The following is a 16,549-nucleotide window of genomic DNA, read 5'->3' as shown; positions in this document are numbered from 1 at the left end:
TGAGGTCTAACATTTTGTGATACAAAAGCTAAAAATATATTAAATAAAATAACAAAAGTAATTTAGATATTTAACTTGCAGTTATTTGATAAGCTTACCTTTATATTATATTTTCTCTCTAATTTAGATAAGCAGCTCTTGACTAAACAGAATATCTGAAATAAAACAAAAACAATTTAGTAAACAATACATTTTTGCTGTTGCACAATTTTATATAGTCAACTGGAGTAATTTTAATAAATGTAATTTCTACAAAGTATTAGCATGCAACTCCAGCTGCATTGTAATATTCTCCATTTGTACAAATTATGCATGTTCATACTATATTCTCATCAAAAAAGTAAACCAATCACAGTGACAAAATGCCAACATTTAAGATTCAACAAAAATGAATATTTTAATTATGAATCAGTTTGGTGGCCCTATTTCATGTTTGTTTTCATTTCAACAAAATATTAAGTTATAGAGCTGATGTTAGCAAGAGTTGCATTACTATTATTGTTAATTTTAGTTCTGTTTAGTTACTTGAGATTTATAATTTTGACGTCACTAGTTAATATTAATTATTGGTTTAATAGCCTAAAGTCCTAGTTGTTAGGAATCTTGTAGGTTTACTTTTTTAACTATAGGTAGCTTAATAATTGAGAATATTTAACATTTACTCGCATACTAAAAATTACAGAGTTACTATTAGTGTTACCTGTTTATGGTTTAGTCATCCTTTGAGTCCTGCGACACTTTTCCTTAATAATCATCAGCCATCAAGTCTGATAGTCTCAAAAGAAATATCAGCCCTTTAAACTGCTTTCAAGGTTCGTGATATTTAGCACTGGAAATTACAAATAAAGTTTTTGAAGTTGAAGTTAAATAGCAACAACTGGGCAGTGACACTGATGATTATTGGTAGAAATAAATAGTTATTAAGCAGATGCAGCCAACACACTCATAAGAGTGAAAAACAAAATCTAGACAACGATTACAAGTTTAATAATATATTTAATGTTTGGGGTGATTCGAAGTTTGATGATCTAGGCATTAGGACAGTCTAATGGTGGTAAGTGGTAATCTTACCTCTTTTAAGTCCATTACATTCTCACGAGAGACATGCTAGTAGTACAAACAAGTCAGAGTTTTTGTTTAGCAAGACGAAGCTTAAAAAGTAGTTTAGAAGCCATTTATCGCACTATATCCATTTTCCCATTAACATGTGAACATTAGTCTTTTCTAACCGCGAATCAAATAACAGTTTAGATCTTTAACTTTTAAATTATTTAACAAGCAAAAGTTATTAAAACTTTTAAAATCTTACACAAGATACTTAAAACAAACTTGGGTTCATTTTGCAGTTTTAAATGTAATACATTTTAGGCATCCCTAGAAAATGAAATACAGCAGGCATTTAAATCTACAGTAGAAAGCAAGTGAATGCAAGTTTAGTTTCTTACAAAAAATGTCAGCTTTATTGACAAATTATAGCAAACATATTTGACAAATTATGATTTCCTATTTAGAGAAGATTACACATTGATCTTTATGTGATTGTTTTAACAAATACAAATTAATACACTGACAGATTCAGTTAGCTACATACATTACAGTAGCTGATTATTTTTCGACCCCATTAAAACAGCATTTTAAATTAAATTTACAAACTTAATACTGAACATTTTGTTTCTTACATGTATTAAAAAATCCAGTTTAAAACATCCTCTCTACAATTTAATTATATTATGTTCAAAAATCAAATTACAATAGTTTAGCAACCCTGCACAAAAATTCCAGGCCTGACAAGTTGTGTATTATTTACTAAGACTTTTCAATGCAGTCACACTTTCATGCTTTAAAAACTTATACACCACAATGAATAACAACTAAGAGAACAATAACTTGTTTCATGGTTTTAGACAAAATGATCCTGCATTTTTTTCAGTCCAGGTTAAAAAATAATATTATAGCCAATGCTACACCAATATTATCGCAAATACAGGAAGTAAAGTACATAGGGGAACTACAAGCAGTAAGCCCCAAGATAAAAATGGACTATTACTTGTCATGTTGCTGTCTTATGCAGAACCAAAAGGCAATTTACTGTCTCTAGGAAGAGGCCACAAATGCGGAAGACCTTCAATATCTACCATACGGATGCTCTCGAAAGCCTCCTCTAGTTGTTCTTAGAAGTGGTGCCTTTAAGTTAGACCGTGATGAAGACCAATCTTCCTGTCCTAGAATTGATAGAAAAAATAAATAAAAGAAAATGTTTTTTATTTGAAAATGTTCTGTATTTTACATGTGTTGTACCTGCAGAATGATAACAAATAATGAGATGTTTGCATTCACAGAGGAGACAGGGATGTGAGATGTATTCTATCCTTGTGACAGGGCAAAAATATTATGATTTTTAGTAGTATTATTATTAATAAATAAGAATAAGAATATTAATAAAAATAATAATAATAATTAGAGATGTGTGGGCACTGTTTTACTTGGTAATTTTTGCCAAATTAGCACATGTTCATATTTATCTTATTGGCTATCTAAAATACATGAGACTCAAGATACAAATAAGAATCGGTTTTCGGATCCGAACATAACCGACCCAAAAAACGATTTGATCATCTCTAATAATAATAATATTTTAAGTCTTTCTAAATTACTGTAACCCACCTGTTAATTGTTTAACTAGAAATCACTAATTGACCATCTTGCACTTTTTGTTTTCTTCGAATTTGAGAAGTTGTTGCCTATTTATTTATTATTTGCAGTTTTTCCTATAGTGGTAGGAAAAATGAATGAATGATTGTATTCTATAATCCATATGCAAGTAACCTATTTTATACTGTAGCTTGGGTCACCTTCCTGTCACACTATTATGCATCACATCCCACATAGTTATGTGTCCCATTTACAGGGGCAAATGCCCCACTGACATGATAATTTCTTCTGATAGAGAAAAAGAAAACAATTGTGAATACAGCAACATACCCAAATTCCTATCTGGAATAACACACAAAAGCACATTTCAAAAGTTTGGTGTTGATCACTTTTTTTCACTTTGTCTTGATCATTAATTGGGAGATCTACTCTATTTATGATACCTGTATACATTTATATTAAGGTGTGGTGATGTATCAACATATCAACTAGAAAGATCAAATTGTAAAAAGCATAATAGATAAAGCAGAAACCCTGGGACAGGTTCGTTCTAAAGGTTTTGCAGGTGTGGCACTTGTGCCATGTGTAGGAACTGTATGAGCACAGAATCAAAAATTACTATGTATATATCCACTAATTACCAAAAAGAATTTGAAATTAAACAATTTATTACATGCCACAGTAAAAATGTTGTATATCTTTTTCAGTGCTCATGCAATAAACAATATATCGGCAGGACAAGAAGAAAATTGAAAGATAGTATGGCTGAACACATCCGGAATATAGAAAAAGGGCTGATATTCCATAGTATTTTGGCACATTTCAAAGAAGTACACAGTTGGAAGCCTGTCAAGTTCATTGTGTGGGATACCAAAGGTCAAAAATAATTGTAGGAAAAATAATTACAGAGGTAGTTTTAGCCAGACAGAAATGTGTAGTATTTTTAATCTTGGTACCCTTAATCCGAGGGGTCTCAATCTGAATTTTTAAACAATATGGTTTCTCTGAATAAAGGATTATGTATTTTATTACAGATTGAGTCTCTGGTATCCAAATATTCAGAAATACGGAATATTCCGAAATACTGAATTTTTTGGCTTCACTGAGATAATGAAACCTTTGATTTTTGATGGTTCAATGTACACAAACTTTGTCTAAGGCACAAATTATTAAAAATATTGTATAAAATTACCTATAGGCTGTGTGTATAAGGTGTATATGAAATATAAATACATTTTATGTATGTACCCAAACTTTGTTTAAGCCACAAATATATATTGTATAAAATTACCTGCAGGCTGTGTATATAAGGTTTATATAACAATTAAATGAATTCTGTGTGTATATTTGGGTCCCATTCCCAAGATATTTCATTATAGTATGCAAATATTCCAAAATACGGAATATTCCATTATCCAAAATACCCCTGGTCCCAAGCATTTTGAACATTGGAGACTCAACCTGTATTGGTTTTTGGTTGAGATATATTGTAATATACCCATGTTCCAGTAAATATGTAATTACCTACTTTTTTTAGTAGGTCTGTTATGTCCCCATTTTTATGATGTCTATTATGTTTTAATTGTTAAATCTTTTTTATCTGATTTTATATAAGATTCTGTATTAAACTTATTTTATTGTATATTATATGTATATTTATTATTTATACATAAAATTTTATTCCCCTTCTGAATTTGAATTTATATTATGATCATGAATTATTGCATTTTTCATTTGGAAGAAGAGGTATGGAAAAATGTCCTGTATGGAACACAACATGTGATGCACCACCATGTTTAAATTACAGGGAGCATGCGCGAGTAGGAAAGATGTGAAGCGGTGCCTGCCACCACAGCAGTGGAACGCACCACCATATTTAATTAAAATACGAATGTGCAGGCAGGAGGGATGCCTACTGGCATGCTTTACCACAGAAGTGGAAAACATTGTCATGTGGAATAGCAGTACATGTGTACGGTTAAGAAGTTATCCAACGAGGCACCTCTATAACGTTTGGTCACTTCCAGTGATGCTTTTCTATGGTCTTTATTGCTTTTAATTTTTTTTACTTATTTTATATTCATGAATTACTGTAACATGGGTATGACTTGCTTTATATATATTGCAATAAGGCTTTTAAAAATGATTGTTGGAGATTTTAGAAGTGTTTTTTTCCACTATTGCATGCTCCACCCCCCACATTAGGAGGGGCACCTGGACTGCAGGTATTAAAGTGTATTGGGTAACTCTAAGCCTCACACTTTGAAAAAGACCATAATGTCAAAACCCGTTTGTGAACAGGACAGATACCACTGTTATACTGGACTTTGTGTGATTGGAGGCTTTATTGGACTATTGGCATTAGAGTGAGACTTTCTGAACACCCTAAGGATAGCCATTAAAATACACATATCTGATATAGTTGGTTTTATCCCTTCTATGTAAAATTTTATTGGTATGTATCAATAAAAGTTTGTTCTTCCTGTACTTGGCATCACTACAAGTTCAGAACATCCAAAAGGTAGACCAACCATAAGGAGTACCAAGTGGGATATAAAGATACATATTGAGGCCTATATCACCATTCAAAAAGGTGAGTACAATATACCTAACTTTCTTGTTTTTTGGCATACAGTAATATGCTTTGTTTTTTATTTTCATAGCTACTCATTATCCATTCTAGTGTAAAGCTGGCCACACATCTAAAGATTATCTGTCCAACCAGCCGACTAGTTGATTGGTTGGAATGAAAATCTGGTAAGGTATAAAAGCAAATGATAATCAGCAATTTGCTCCCAAACACAGGAAAATGGACAAAAACTGTTGTTTGAACTAATTGTTTAGATCAAATATTTAACAAACTTGTCTGAAAGACCATTTTCATCTGTTTTCTGACATTTAGGAGCAAATTGCTGATCATCATTTGCTCCCATACATTACCGGATTTTCATTCCAACCAATCAACTAGTTGGCTGGTTGGACAGATAATCTTTAGATATGTGGCCAGTTTAAGTCATTTTTCATTCTTTGGGTGGTGCCACATTGATGAACAGCACATTGTATTCACACAAGGGTATGCATGCTGCTGTAAAGAATAGCATTGGCACACCAGGAAGTTAATATGTCTATATGATGATTCTAATTGATTTTTCCTTTCTGTTCCATTCAAAATGAGGACTTTCTGGAAAGTGAGCACTATGAAGGGTTTTATCCTTCCATTTGAAGCTGATGGCAGATATTTATGTAAAAAGGCACTGCACATGCATGCTTCGTACAGTAGGATAAGAAGTTTCACTGGGAAGGAGCAAGTAATGTCAGAGCATATGATGTTAGAAGCCAGGGAACATCTCAAATTGGAGGTGTACAGAGAGCATATATCAATGTTGAGAAATATATTGGCCCTTGAGGGATGGAGAATTCTAATGTCATCTGCAGATGAATTCTGTAAATATCAGATTCCATAAATCTAAACTAGCAATAGAGACAGCGGTAAATTCTGAATTTTTGTCTAATGCTGAGTATGTAAGTATTTCCATCATAAATAAAAAATACCAGTCAAATGCATTTGCATGAAAAAGAAGCCATGTGGAGTGCATAGTCATTGGGCAGCAAAAGTACATAATGGCAGAATTGGGAGAGGCAGAATGAGCAGGATTGAAGAATAAAGAAACACTGAAAATCTTCAAAAGATTTCATCCCTGCCAAGTCTGAGTATATTATCTAGCAGTGAGTCATACAAATGTATGAATAAAGAGTTCTGGTGGAAAACACAGTGCCCCAGCACCTTAATGCAGAAACCCAGAGAAATGCGTTAAGGTGCTGGGATCATTGCCACATACCTTTACTATAACTAGTCGCCATGGACTACACATGTATCTGTTGCACTGCCATCTGGCTAAAAAATACATACAGCCTTTTCAGCATCCAGCTGTGCAACTCACTGAACAGATTCAGTGGGACTTGCGCAGCTTCAAATTGCAGTGTGCTGCTGGTTGCCTGTTGGAGCCCCGTTTACAATAGATATCAACCCACTGCTACATAAAGCAACAGTTGAATTAGGAGAACTGGTCACATAGGTCAATAGATTAACTACCCTGCCTCTGCTTCTCTATAAGGTGAGACACATAGAGTGCATCCGGAAAGTATTCACAGTGCTTCACTTTTTACACATTTTGTTATGTTACAGCCTTATTCCAAAATTGAATAAATTCATTTTTGTCTTCAAAATCCTACACACAATAAAACGAAGCATGAAGTCCAAGTAATTGTCTGTAGACCTCCGAGACAGGATTGTTTCGAGGCACAAAGCTGGGGAAGGGTACAGAAAAATATTTGCTGCTGTGAAGGTCCCAATGAGCACAGTGGCCTTCATCATCCATAAATGGAAGAAGTTTGAAACCACCAGGACTCTTCCTAGAGTTGGCCGGCCATCTAAACTGAGTGATCAGGGGAGAAGGGCCCTAGTCAGGGAGGTGACCAAGAACCCGATGGTCACTGTATCAGAGCGACAGCTTTCCCCTGTGGAGAGAGGAGAACCTTCCAGAAGGACAACCATCTCTGCAGCAATCCACCAATCAGACCTGTATGGTAGAGTGGCCATATGGAAGCCTCTCCTTAGTAAAAAGCACATAGCAGCCCACCTGGAGTTTGCTAAAATGTAACTGACGGACTCTCAGAACATGAGAAACAAACTCTCTGGTCTGATGAGACAAAGATTGAATTCTTTGTCAAGAATGCCATGCATTATGTTTGGAGGAAACCAGTCACTGCTCATCACCAGGCCAATACCATCCCTACAGTGAAGCATGGTGGTGGCAGCATCATGTTGTGGGGATGTTTTTCAGTGGCAGGAACTCGGAGGCTAGTCAGGATAGAGGGAAAGATGAATGCAGCAATGTACTGGACATCCTGAATGAAAACCTGCTCCAGAGCGCTCTTGACCTCAGACTAGGGTGACTGTTCATCTTTCAGCAGGACAAGCGCACAGCCAAGATATCAAAGAAGTGGCTCCAGGACAACTCTGTGAAAGTCCTTGAGTGGCCCAGCCAGAGCCCAGACTTGAATCCGATTGAACATCTCTGTAGAGATCTGAAAATGGCCATGCACCGTGCTTCCCATCAAACCTGATGGAGCTTGAGAGGTGCTGCAAAGAGGATGGGTGAAACTGCTCAAAGATAGGTGGACCAAGCTTGTGGCATTATATTCAAAAAGACTCAAGGCTGTAATTGCTGCCAAAGGTGCATCAACAAAGTATTGAGCAAAGACTGTGAATACTTATGTACATGTGATTTCTTAGTTTTTTTTATTAATTAAATTTGCAAAAATCTCAAAAAACTTTTTACACGTCATTATGGGGTATTGTGTATAGAATTTTGAAGACAAAAATGAATTTAGTCCATTTTGGAATAAGGCTGTAAAATAACAAAATGTGGAAAAAGTGAAGCGCTGTGAATACTTTCCAGAAGCACTGTACATTTTGGGAATATAAATTCATTGTGAATTTACATCTTTGGAGATACCCACTGTCCCAGAATCTTCTTGGGATTCACCTATTAATTATTCCCTGATTACTTCACCTTTATAAGCAAGTTGCTTTTATTTATTGGCGACTATTTGTGGCAAAAGCGTATTTTTTGCAGTAATATCACTTTTATATTGTCCATGTATTTAATTTTTTTTATGTTAATATCTATGTGTATTTTATTTGGATAATTAAATTGTTTATTTAAAACACAATTGGTATTGATTGTCTATTCACACTACAAACATACATTTTTTTTCTATCTTTTTTAGTGGGTTGCAGTTCCCACTTTGTTAGACATTCCTTAGACAATCATTTAAATCCCACTGCAGAGACCAGCACACCTGCTACTTTTCAGGTTCATTCCATTTATTAATGGTGAATAATTGTTAAGTCTAGTTAATTATTTCTTAAATTAAGTAACTTTATTTTCATGATTGCTTTTAAACAAAGCTTAGCTGCTTTTATCATTGATCATGAGAAGTTCACTAAGAAATAAAGAAAACTACTGTATAAAACTTATATTTTTTTCCAAATCAAATTGGTTATCTGAATTATGTCTCTGTACTTGCATATAGGCTATGTTTGCCTGAGATAGAAAATGTAAGTATTTCAATCTTCCCATGAAATAAGCTTTTTTTATCATACATAAACTTTCCAGTAAGCTGCTTTGTATGATTTTCATACTTTAATTTATTTTGTGTATTTATGTGTCCTTTGAGATATGTAATCCTTTTCTTTCATCACATGCATTCTTTCTACATTTTCCTTTATTTTTCAGTTAGGCTGCTTAGACATTTTTTGGTACTTTAATAAGTCAGATCACAGTCTCATAACAAATGTTCATGGCCTGCTTGGTCAAAGCCAATAAGAAAGTCTGCCTCTGGATTACTGAAGATTGGAACTAGCTTGAATTAAAGGATTTGATTGCATTGCTTGTGATTTTTTACAAATTGTTCAAAACAGTACTTTAATATGCTAGCTGCACCCTAGAGTCCAACATAAATATTTCATGTCTCAATTACATTCATAGTGTTGTTAAAATTAGGCCAAGTCATTAACACTTTATGATCATAACTTTACTTCTTATTCACTTGAAGAAAACAGTTCCAGTTTTAAGAATTCATATATTTGTGGCAAAAGCATATTTTTTGCAGTTTTCACTATGTATTTTATTTCAAGATTTCACTATGTGGAAATCTTGAAATAAAATTGCCTTTTCTGAAGACTGTTGGTGAGTGCTCTCCTTTATATGAGAGAGAGAGAGAGAGAGAGATGCTGATTAAAGCGTTTTGTTTTTGGATCTGGATTCATCTTCATGTGATAGCTGCAAATCACAGACTATTACATTTGGGCCACAGCCTCGTTTGATTAAAAAAAAAACATAACTGACAAGCCATGTAGAAGTTCACATGTTTAATGTTTAAAGTATACCTGCAAATTGCAACACCTATCATTGTTGTTCTTACTGATGGAAATGGGGAAGGTGAGATACATATTGATTGATATGGGGCTGAAGTTGCGAGTGATGACAATTCTGACATGCAGTCATTATCATTTAATTATTGTAATAATTCCCCAGGAAAATTCTAACTAAGTGGCAGAGCATCACCATAACCCCAACTGTCCTGATTTTGGTGGGACAGACCTGCTTTTTGGGCACTGTCCCGCTGTCCCACTTGTGAACTGGAGTGTCCCAAGGGGGAAATGGGGCTGTTGACTGTTATGGGGCTGAAGTTGCAAGTGACATGCAGTCATTATCATTAAATTATTGTAACCATTCCACAGGAAAATTCCAAATAAGTGACACAGCATCACCATAACCCCAACTGTCCTGATTTTGGTGGGACAGTCCTGCTTTTGGGCACTGTCCCGCTGTCCCACTCGTGAATTGGAGTGTCCCATGAGGGGAAAGGTTGGTAGGGAACTCTCTTACCAGGTGAATAAATGCAGCTTAGAAAGCGCTAGATATGCCCCCAGAGTGATGGTAAATGGAATGTGTGATGCAAGGCCACACATCCATGATTCAAAGCCATGCCCCATGATTTGAGGCTACACCTTATGATTTACAGTCACACTACTTTTTTCATGTGCATGCCATTTGCACACACACTTTTATGACTTCCTGCTCACAAATGTTGTGACATATATCTCTGATACAAGTGTGACAAATAGAGTAAAATAATAGCAGTATGCATCCTAGAGCATTGTTCATAAAAAAGCATGTAGCAAACAAATATAGCTTTAGAAATTCTGCCTTTATAGTTTGTAGAGACTGCATGATTCAGGGAATTGATAGCTTGTAGCTAATACATAGTAGCTATAATCAAACTTCCCGACTTTCTGGCTGCCCCCTCCGGGAGGGTGGCAGCCAGGTCAGTGCAGCAGGGGGCATGGTAGTGGCATAAGTTGGCGGTATGGGGTTGTGGCAGCACAAACGCGTCATCGTGGCCTTGCCGCCACTTCACAATGCTGATATTATCGGCACTTTAAAGCAGGGGGTGGGGCTACAATAAGGCAATTCAGCACAAATTGCATCATCACCCCTGGACTGCCCACTTTTGCTCGATAAGTGGGTGCAACGGGTGGGGGGTGTGCGGGTGCAGCAGCCAACCCCAGAGAGTTGCCTGCTCTTGCGGGGGGCTGGTAGAGCCAGCCAATAAAGCTCCTTGCTGATTCAGGAGAGTAGGCAACCCTGGCTATAATATTTCAAGTAACGTTTTTTAGTTTTCACAGGCAGGGCCCTCCACCTTCTTGGTTCTCACCCTGCACTATACTGGTGTCCAGTGCACCCCACTCACATACAGTGGCTTTAAACCTTCCTGTCTCCCTTACTGCCTTATTCACTCTTACAACAATTGACTTGCCAATATGTACATTTGAAGTGCATGTTACCAGGACACACATCCAGAAGAACACCTAAATGTTATCCGCTATCACAACTTAATCAATGACTTATTCAGGTCTTCCAGAGGTCCTGTCTGGAAGACCTGAATGCCCTGCTGCCAAAAACAATCTGTAAATGTTTCATGTTTAATAAAACAACATACTCCATTGGGCCTCATTGTATGTTCAGTTTTCAGCAAAATCAAACCGCTCATCTCTAATATGAAGTGCTATGATGCAGTGGCCAAGGCTTTTTCTCATGCCAAGTTCCATTGTGCTTGATTATGAAAATTTTCATATGTGTACAACTATTTCCTTTGCAGTGAATGTCGCAGCTTAGCATCTCTTTTATACCATAAGCAGCTATGCTGCATCTCTCAGGACTGCTCAGTCATGCCAAGTGTCTTGTGCCATATGGTGTATAGATACTTGACATATGAAGACACATTTTTATCTCGACATGGCAGCCCTCACGTTACAAAGGATTGCCACTAAGGTAGAGTTGAGGCACTGATGTCGCTCATTATACACTGATAGGGTGATGTCCCTCTCCTTGAGTGTGGATTTTGCAGTGTTCTTCTGCCTATTTTGTTGTGCAATTGGTTTCTTTAGGTCTAGGAATTTGCACTTTGACATGTCTAAGGTGCCGAAGAAGCATGTTATGAAGGATTTTCAGTTAATTCACAAGATAAAACCTTTTGCTTCACTTCCTTTGTTTAGCTTGGTGTTCTTTCCTGGGTAGGTTTTGACTCATTTAGCAGCTCTCTTATCCTCTGTAATTGTGTAATCAACCAAGTAGGGTAAGTGTCTGGTAGTCTACCAGTCATTTAAGTCTGCATTGGCTTTGTTCAAGGCTTGTGGGCCAGGTTGCCTTATAACCGAGTTTGATAAGGAACTGGCTTTCCGCTATCTATCCTCACATCTGGATTCTTTCTGCTTTATCAGTTTTTGCCTGGCGGATGAACAAATGTTTGCCCATGCTCATGTTAAATGATCTACAATGATTCTGAAATGGTGCATTCGTGCAGGTACTTCCTTCTCCCCAGCCTGGAAAATATGCCACCATGCACTGTGCTTCTTGCTTTATTAAATGACTTGCTTATGCTTAATAACTTCATGTCACTTTGCCTGCCATAACTGTCTGTCACTGAAAATATGTTGTTTAGACTTGTTTTGAGTTGAATTCAATCTTGCATTCCATGGCAGTTTTAGGGTTTCCAAGTTAGTGGCCCTATCTAAGTTAGCAGTTTTGCCCTTTCCTTATCAGAATGTCCTACTTGGAGTGGAGGTCCTTTTACTTTAAGATGGTCCAATTTGGGAAGTGTCTCTTAAATTTGCTTAAAGTAAATTGTAGAGATAAGTGGTTTGGTTCTGGCCCAAAACTTTTCACCAATGTTCACTTCTCAGAATGAGGCACAACTTCATCTTTCATGTACAATACATCATCTTTGTCCGTGAAAAGAGATGTTTTGCTGAGATCCAAATTCGGTGGAAATATCCGAGACAAAACCGAAGGCCTCATCTCTAGGATATTGCGACTCTTGGATCTGCCTTGTTCCCTGGCTTCGGTGTATTTGTTGCAGTGCTCTGCAACTATAGTTCATTCCTTATACATTGTGTTTGGTTACATGATTAAGCAAAGTATGGTTGCATTGGGGCTGTAGGCAGGGGATTATGGTATGTATTCATTCTGCATTGTGGCTCCTGCAGGATGCTCAGTTTGTGACATTAAGGCCAAAGGCTTTGTGAAATTAGACTACTATAAGTTCGGTGTCCGTTTTCCCCAGCACCTGCTGCACCCTTGCATGTGGTGCCCCGAGGCTGCTGCCACTTGCTGCCAAGTTGCACCAGTCCCTGGCAGGGATATTGAGTTTTTTTTTTACTTTTTCTCTCTATATGGGACCATATAAAAAAAATAACAAAATGTACCTGGCTTTTCTGAAATTTTTCACATTAGATCAGGTACCTGCCCTTCTTGTTTTCTTTGTTCTGTCTTTGGAATTTACAGTATGGTTGGGTTTCTAGTTTTATTGGTGCAGTTACTGAATCTCGGTTTTAATGTTCCCCACAGGTGTTTTCTTTAATGTAAGCTGACTTGAGTTGTTAGCCACTCATTCAAGTATTGGGCATCTAAGTCCCCTTCTTACCTCATACACAGTGTCATCCCCCTGTACCCAAAGGGATTGCTGATTTGGAGTTAGAAAAATGGGATGTGGTCATAATCCCGATCGTGAGGATTACAGCACTCAGAATGGTGCTGGAATTCCAACACCTTTCAAAATCCCTGCACTGGCATACCAACCACCAGAATCCTGAAGGTAAATAGCAGGTTTAGGGGGTGGGTTAGTGTTATGATTAGGCACTAGGGAAGGGTTAGGTTTAAGCACTAGGGGGAGGATAGGTTCAGGCACTTAAAAGGGAGGATTAGGGGTAGAGAAATGGGGAGGGTTAGGATACCGATCAACAGGTGTCAGTATCCTAAACCTGTTGGCAGGGGCTGGCTGGCAACTTTTAGCCTGGGGGGCAAATACATGCAGGCGGCCCTGGCAGAGGAGTAGCGTGTAGCCAGGGTGCCCGAAGAACGTGCGTGTTACGGCGCCGCCCCCCCTCAAGTGTTTCAGGGAGGAGGCGGGTCCATATGGGATTAATGTAAGGTAAAAATAAAGATTAGGGGCAGCCCCCTGTCGTAGTGCCCATATGCAGTGCCCCCTTGTGCCACAAGAGATAACACCCTTATGCAGGCCTCCAGTAGTGCCCCCAGTAGTGATCCCCCTATGCAGTGCCCCTTGTGCCCCCAGTAGTGGTCCCCCTTGTTCAGTGCCCCTTGTGCCCCCAGTAGTAAGCCCCTTATATAGTGCCCCCAATAGTGGTACCCCCTATGTAGTGCCCCCAGTAGCAGTCCACCCCCCACATGCAGTGCCCCCAATAGTGGTAACCCTTATGCAATGTCCCTTAAATAGTGGTCCCAGTTGTAGTCTCCCCCCTATGCAGTACCCCCAGTATTGCCCTTTATATAGAGCTCCCAGAAGTGGTCCCTCGCAGTGCCCCCAGTGGTAGTTCCCTCCCCCTATGTAGTGCCCCTAGTAGTAGTCCCCTCCCCCCTATGCAGTGCCCCTAGTAGTAGTCCCCTCCCCTTGTAGTGCCCCCAGTAGTAGCCCCCCCTTGTAGTGCCCCCAGTAGTAGTAGTCCCCCCTTGTAGTGCCCCCAGTAGTAGTAGTCCCCCCCTTGTAGTGCCCCCAGTAGTAGTCCCCCCCTTGTAGTGCCCCCAGTAGTAGTAGTCCCCCCTTGTAGTGCCCCCAGTAGTAATCCACCCCCCTGGTAGTGCCCCCAGTAGTAATCCCCCCCTGGTAGTGCCACCACAGAAATCCCCCCTGGTAGTGCCCCCATAGTAATCCCCCCCTGGTAGTGCCCCCAGTAGTAATTTCCCCCTGGTAGTGCCACCATAGAAATCCCCCCCCTGGTAGTGCCCCCATAGTAATCCCCTCCCTGGTAGTGCCCCCAGTAGCCCCCCCCTGGTAGTGCCTCCAGTAGCCCCCCCAGTAGAGAGAGAGAGAGAGACTTAATAAAATAAAAAAAAACACTTACCTGAAACTCCTGCTCCCGACACTTCCACCGGCTCCTCTGGCCGCTTTGCATTATGGGAGAGACGTCGTCATGACATGATAATCTGAAATTAACAACTGGTTGTCCTTCAGGGAGTGGGAGCAGCGGCAGTCGATGAGAGTCTGACAGACTCTCAGCGGCTGCTGATTACAGCAAACACACAGCTGCCGGCTCCGGCGGCTGTGTGTTTGTGCTGTGTAGCGTTGACCGAACTCCGTCCGGTCAGCGCTACACACGCGGTGCAGTCTGTGTCACAGTGACACAGTCTGCACCGGCCCGCGGCCCGCATGACGCTACGGCCCGGGGGGCACATGGCACACTGCCCCCCGGCCCAGCCCGCCACTGCCTGTTGGGATGCCGGTGTCAGGATTCTAACTGTTGTGATCACAAGCACCGGCATTCTGTACCCAACCCAGAGAAATGTGTTAGGATGCATTAAATGATATGTGCTGGCAGCTACTAAGCATTTTAGGGTCCCTGAGGTTGTTGTGGTTCACCTGGGGGGGTGACTCAGATAGGCATACCTATATTGATTTGTGGTTGGCTATTAACTGTGATTTTTAGTGGTTGTTTACCTGGCTTCATCTGGTTTAGTCTGACATTATTGTTTAGCTGTTTAATGTGTATGAGTGGGGGAAGCTGATTGGACAAAATGCATCAGTGGCCTGTGAGACAGTCTCTACACACTTACTTGTGTCTCACAGGCCACTGATGCATTTTGGCCAATAAGCTTGGGCCAGAAATGACACACAGCAAGTGCCAATGTAATTCTGGCTGACATGATAATGTGAAATTAACAACTGGTTGTCCTTCAGGCACCTGAAAGTTGTAAATGTTGTATCAAACAGTTTACATTTTATTGCTGCAATGCATTCATGTTAAATGCAACACATCTGCTGTATTGCTCATGATCATAACTAAATTTGTGGCAAATGTCTTTTTCGCTCAAGATGACAGAAAAAACAGGCAGTAGATGATGTTTTAGGTGATGATAAATAACCATAACAAATAGTGGACCTGATTTTGCACTCAATTTTGATTTTCACATACAGTAGTTGAGCATGGCATCAAAAATGTCTTGAAAAAGTGATATGCATTCCCCAGGCAGTGGCTGGGAAGTGGCTAAACAGATACACAGAGATGGTCCATCTTATAGGCGTGTTATGGGAGTGAAAGTGGTTGCGTATCACAGAAAAACTTGCGTATCAGATGGAGAAACTGCACTTGTCATGCTGACATTTCATCTTAGTTCTTGCAGATTTGGATGCACGGAAGTCCATTAGGGTAAGGATTTGTAGAGCATATGCATAAAGTCACAAATGGGTAACCTCCAATACACAGTCACATCTGCCTCTGTGTCCACCTCTGAATTAGGCTCAGTATGTGCTATGCAAGCAAAATAACAGTGTGTTGACATTATCAAGAAAAGAGTAAATAATTTAATTGCCACTCTGCTTGAAGGTATTCATGCTTCTGCACTGCCAGGAAACATAGAAACTATTCAGTCATTCAATTAACAATGAAAGGATTTTATCAGCCAAAAAGTGCATTGGTATGCTCTATACCTCTGAACATTTCAGATAGAGGACAGTGGGCATGGCCATATTATAATGGGGGCATGGTCACGTAGTTTTGAGGCATGGCACTTGTGACATGCTAAGCTGCCTTTTAGCCACCTTCCCCCCAAGTACCCATTCAAAGCAGCAAGACCCATAGCAGGTATGTGTACTGTAGCACCTATTCACTGCAGCAGTGTATGAGAGATACCACCTAACTTTCCAAATGTAAGACAGATATGCATATATTGGACAGTGCATGTAGACAGAACAGTGCATGTAGACAGAACAGTGCATGTAGACAGAACAGTGCATGTAGACAGAACAGTGC

The 16,549-nt window shown here is 39.1% G+C and overlaps 1 protein-coding gene across 3 annotated transcripts in view; it reads right to left on the bottom strand.

The window, feature by feature from the left end:
* The window catches only part of KHDRBS2 (KH RNA binding domain containing, signal transduction associated 2), a 554,229-nt gene that overhangs the window by 102,921 nt on the left and 434,759 nt on the right, over positions 1-16,549 (bottom strand). Inside the window, exons 9-10 of one of the 3 annotated variants that reach the window (XR_015872448.1) lie at positions 2,136-2,222; positions 99-155 (exon numbers count right to left, since the gene is read on the bottom strand). Coding sequence is in view for 1 of the 3 variants with exons in the window: in XM_088455914.1 (XP_088312040.1) it covers positions 2,125-2,222 (98 nt within the window). In the remaining 2 variants the exon portion in view is untranslated. Of the gene's footprint in view, positions 1-98; positions 156-1,490; positions 2,223-16,549 lie in introns of those variants that run through there. The other 2 variants (XR_015872449.1, XM_088455914.1) reach the window with 2 other exon arrangements.

This window comes from Taudactylus pleione, unplaced genomic scaffold, assembly GCF_031769625.1.
Source record: "Taudactylus pleione unplaced genomic scaffold, aTauple2 ptg000678l, whole genome shotgun sequence".
NCBI classification, from domain to species: Eukaryota; Metazoa; Chordata; class Amphibia; order Anura; family Myobatrachidae; genus Taudactylus; species Taudactylus pleione.
This window is presented reverse-complemented; position numbering and strand designations above follow the sequence as displayed.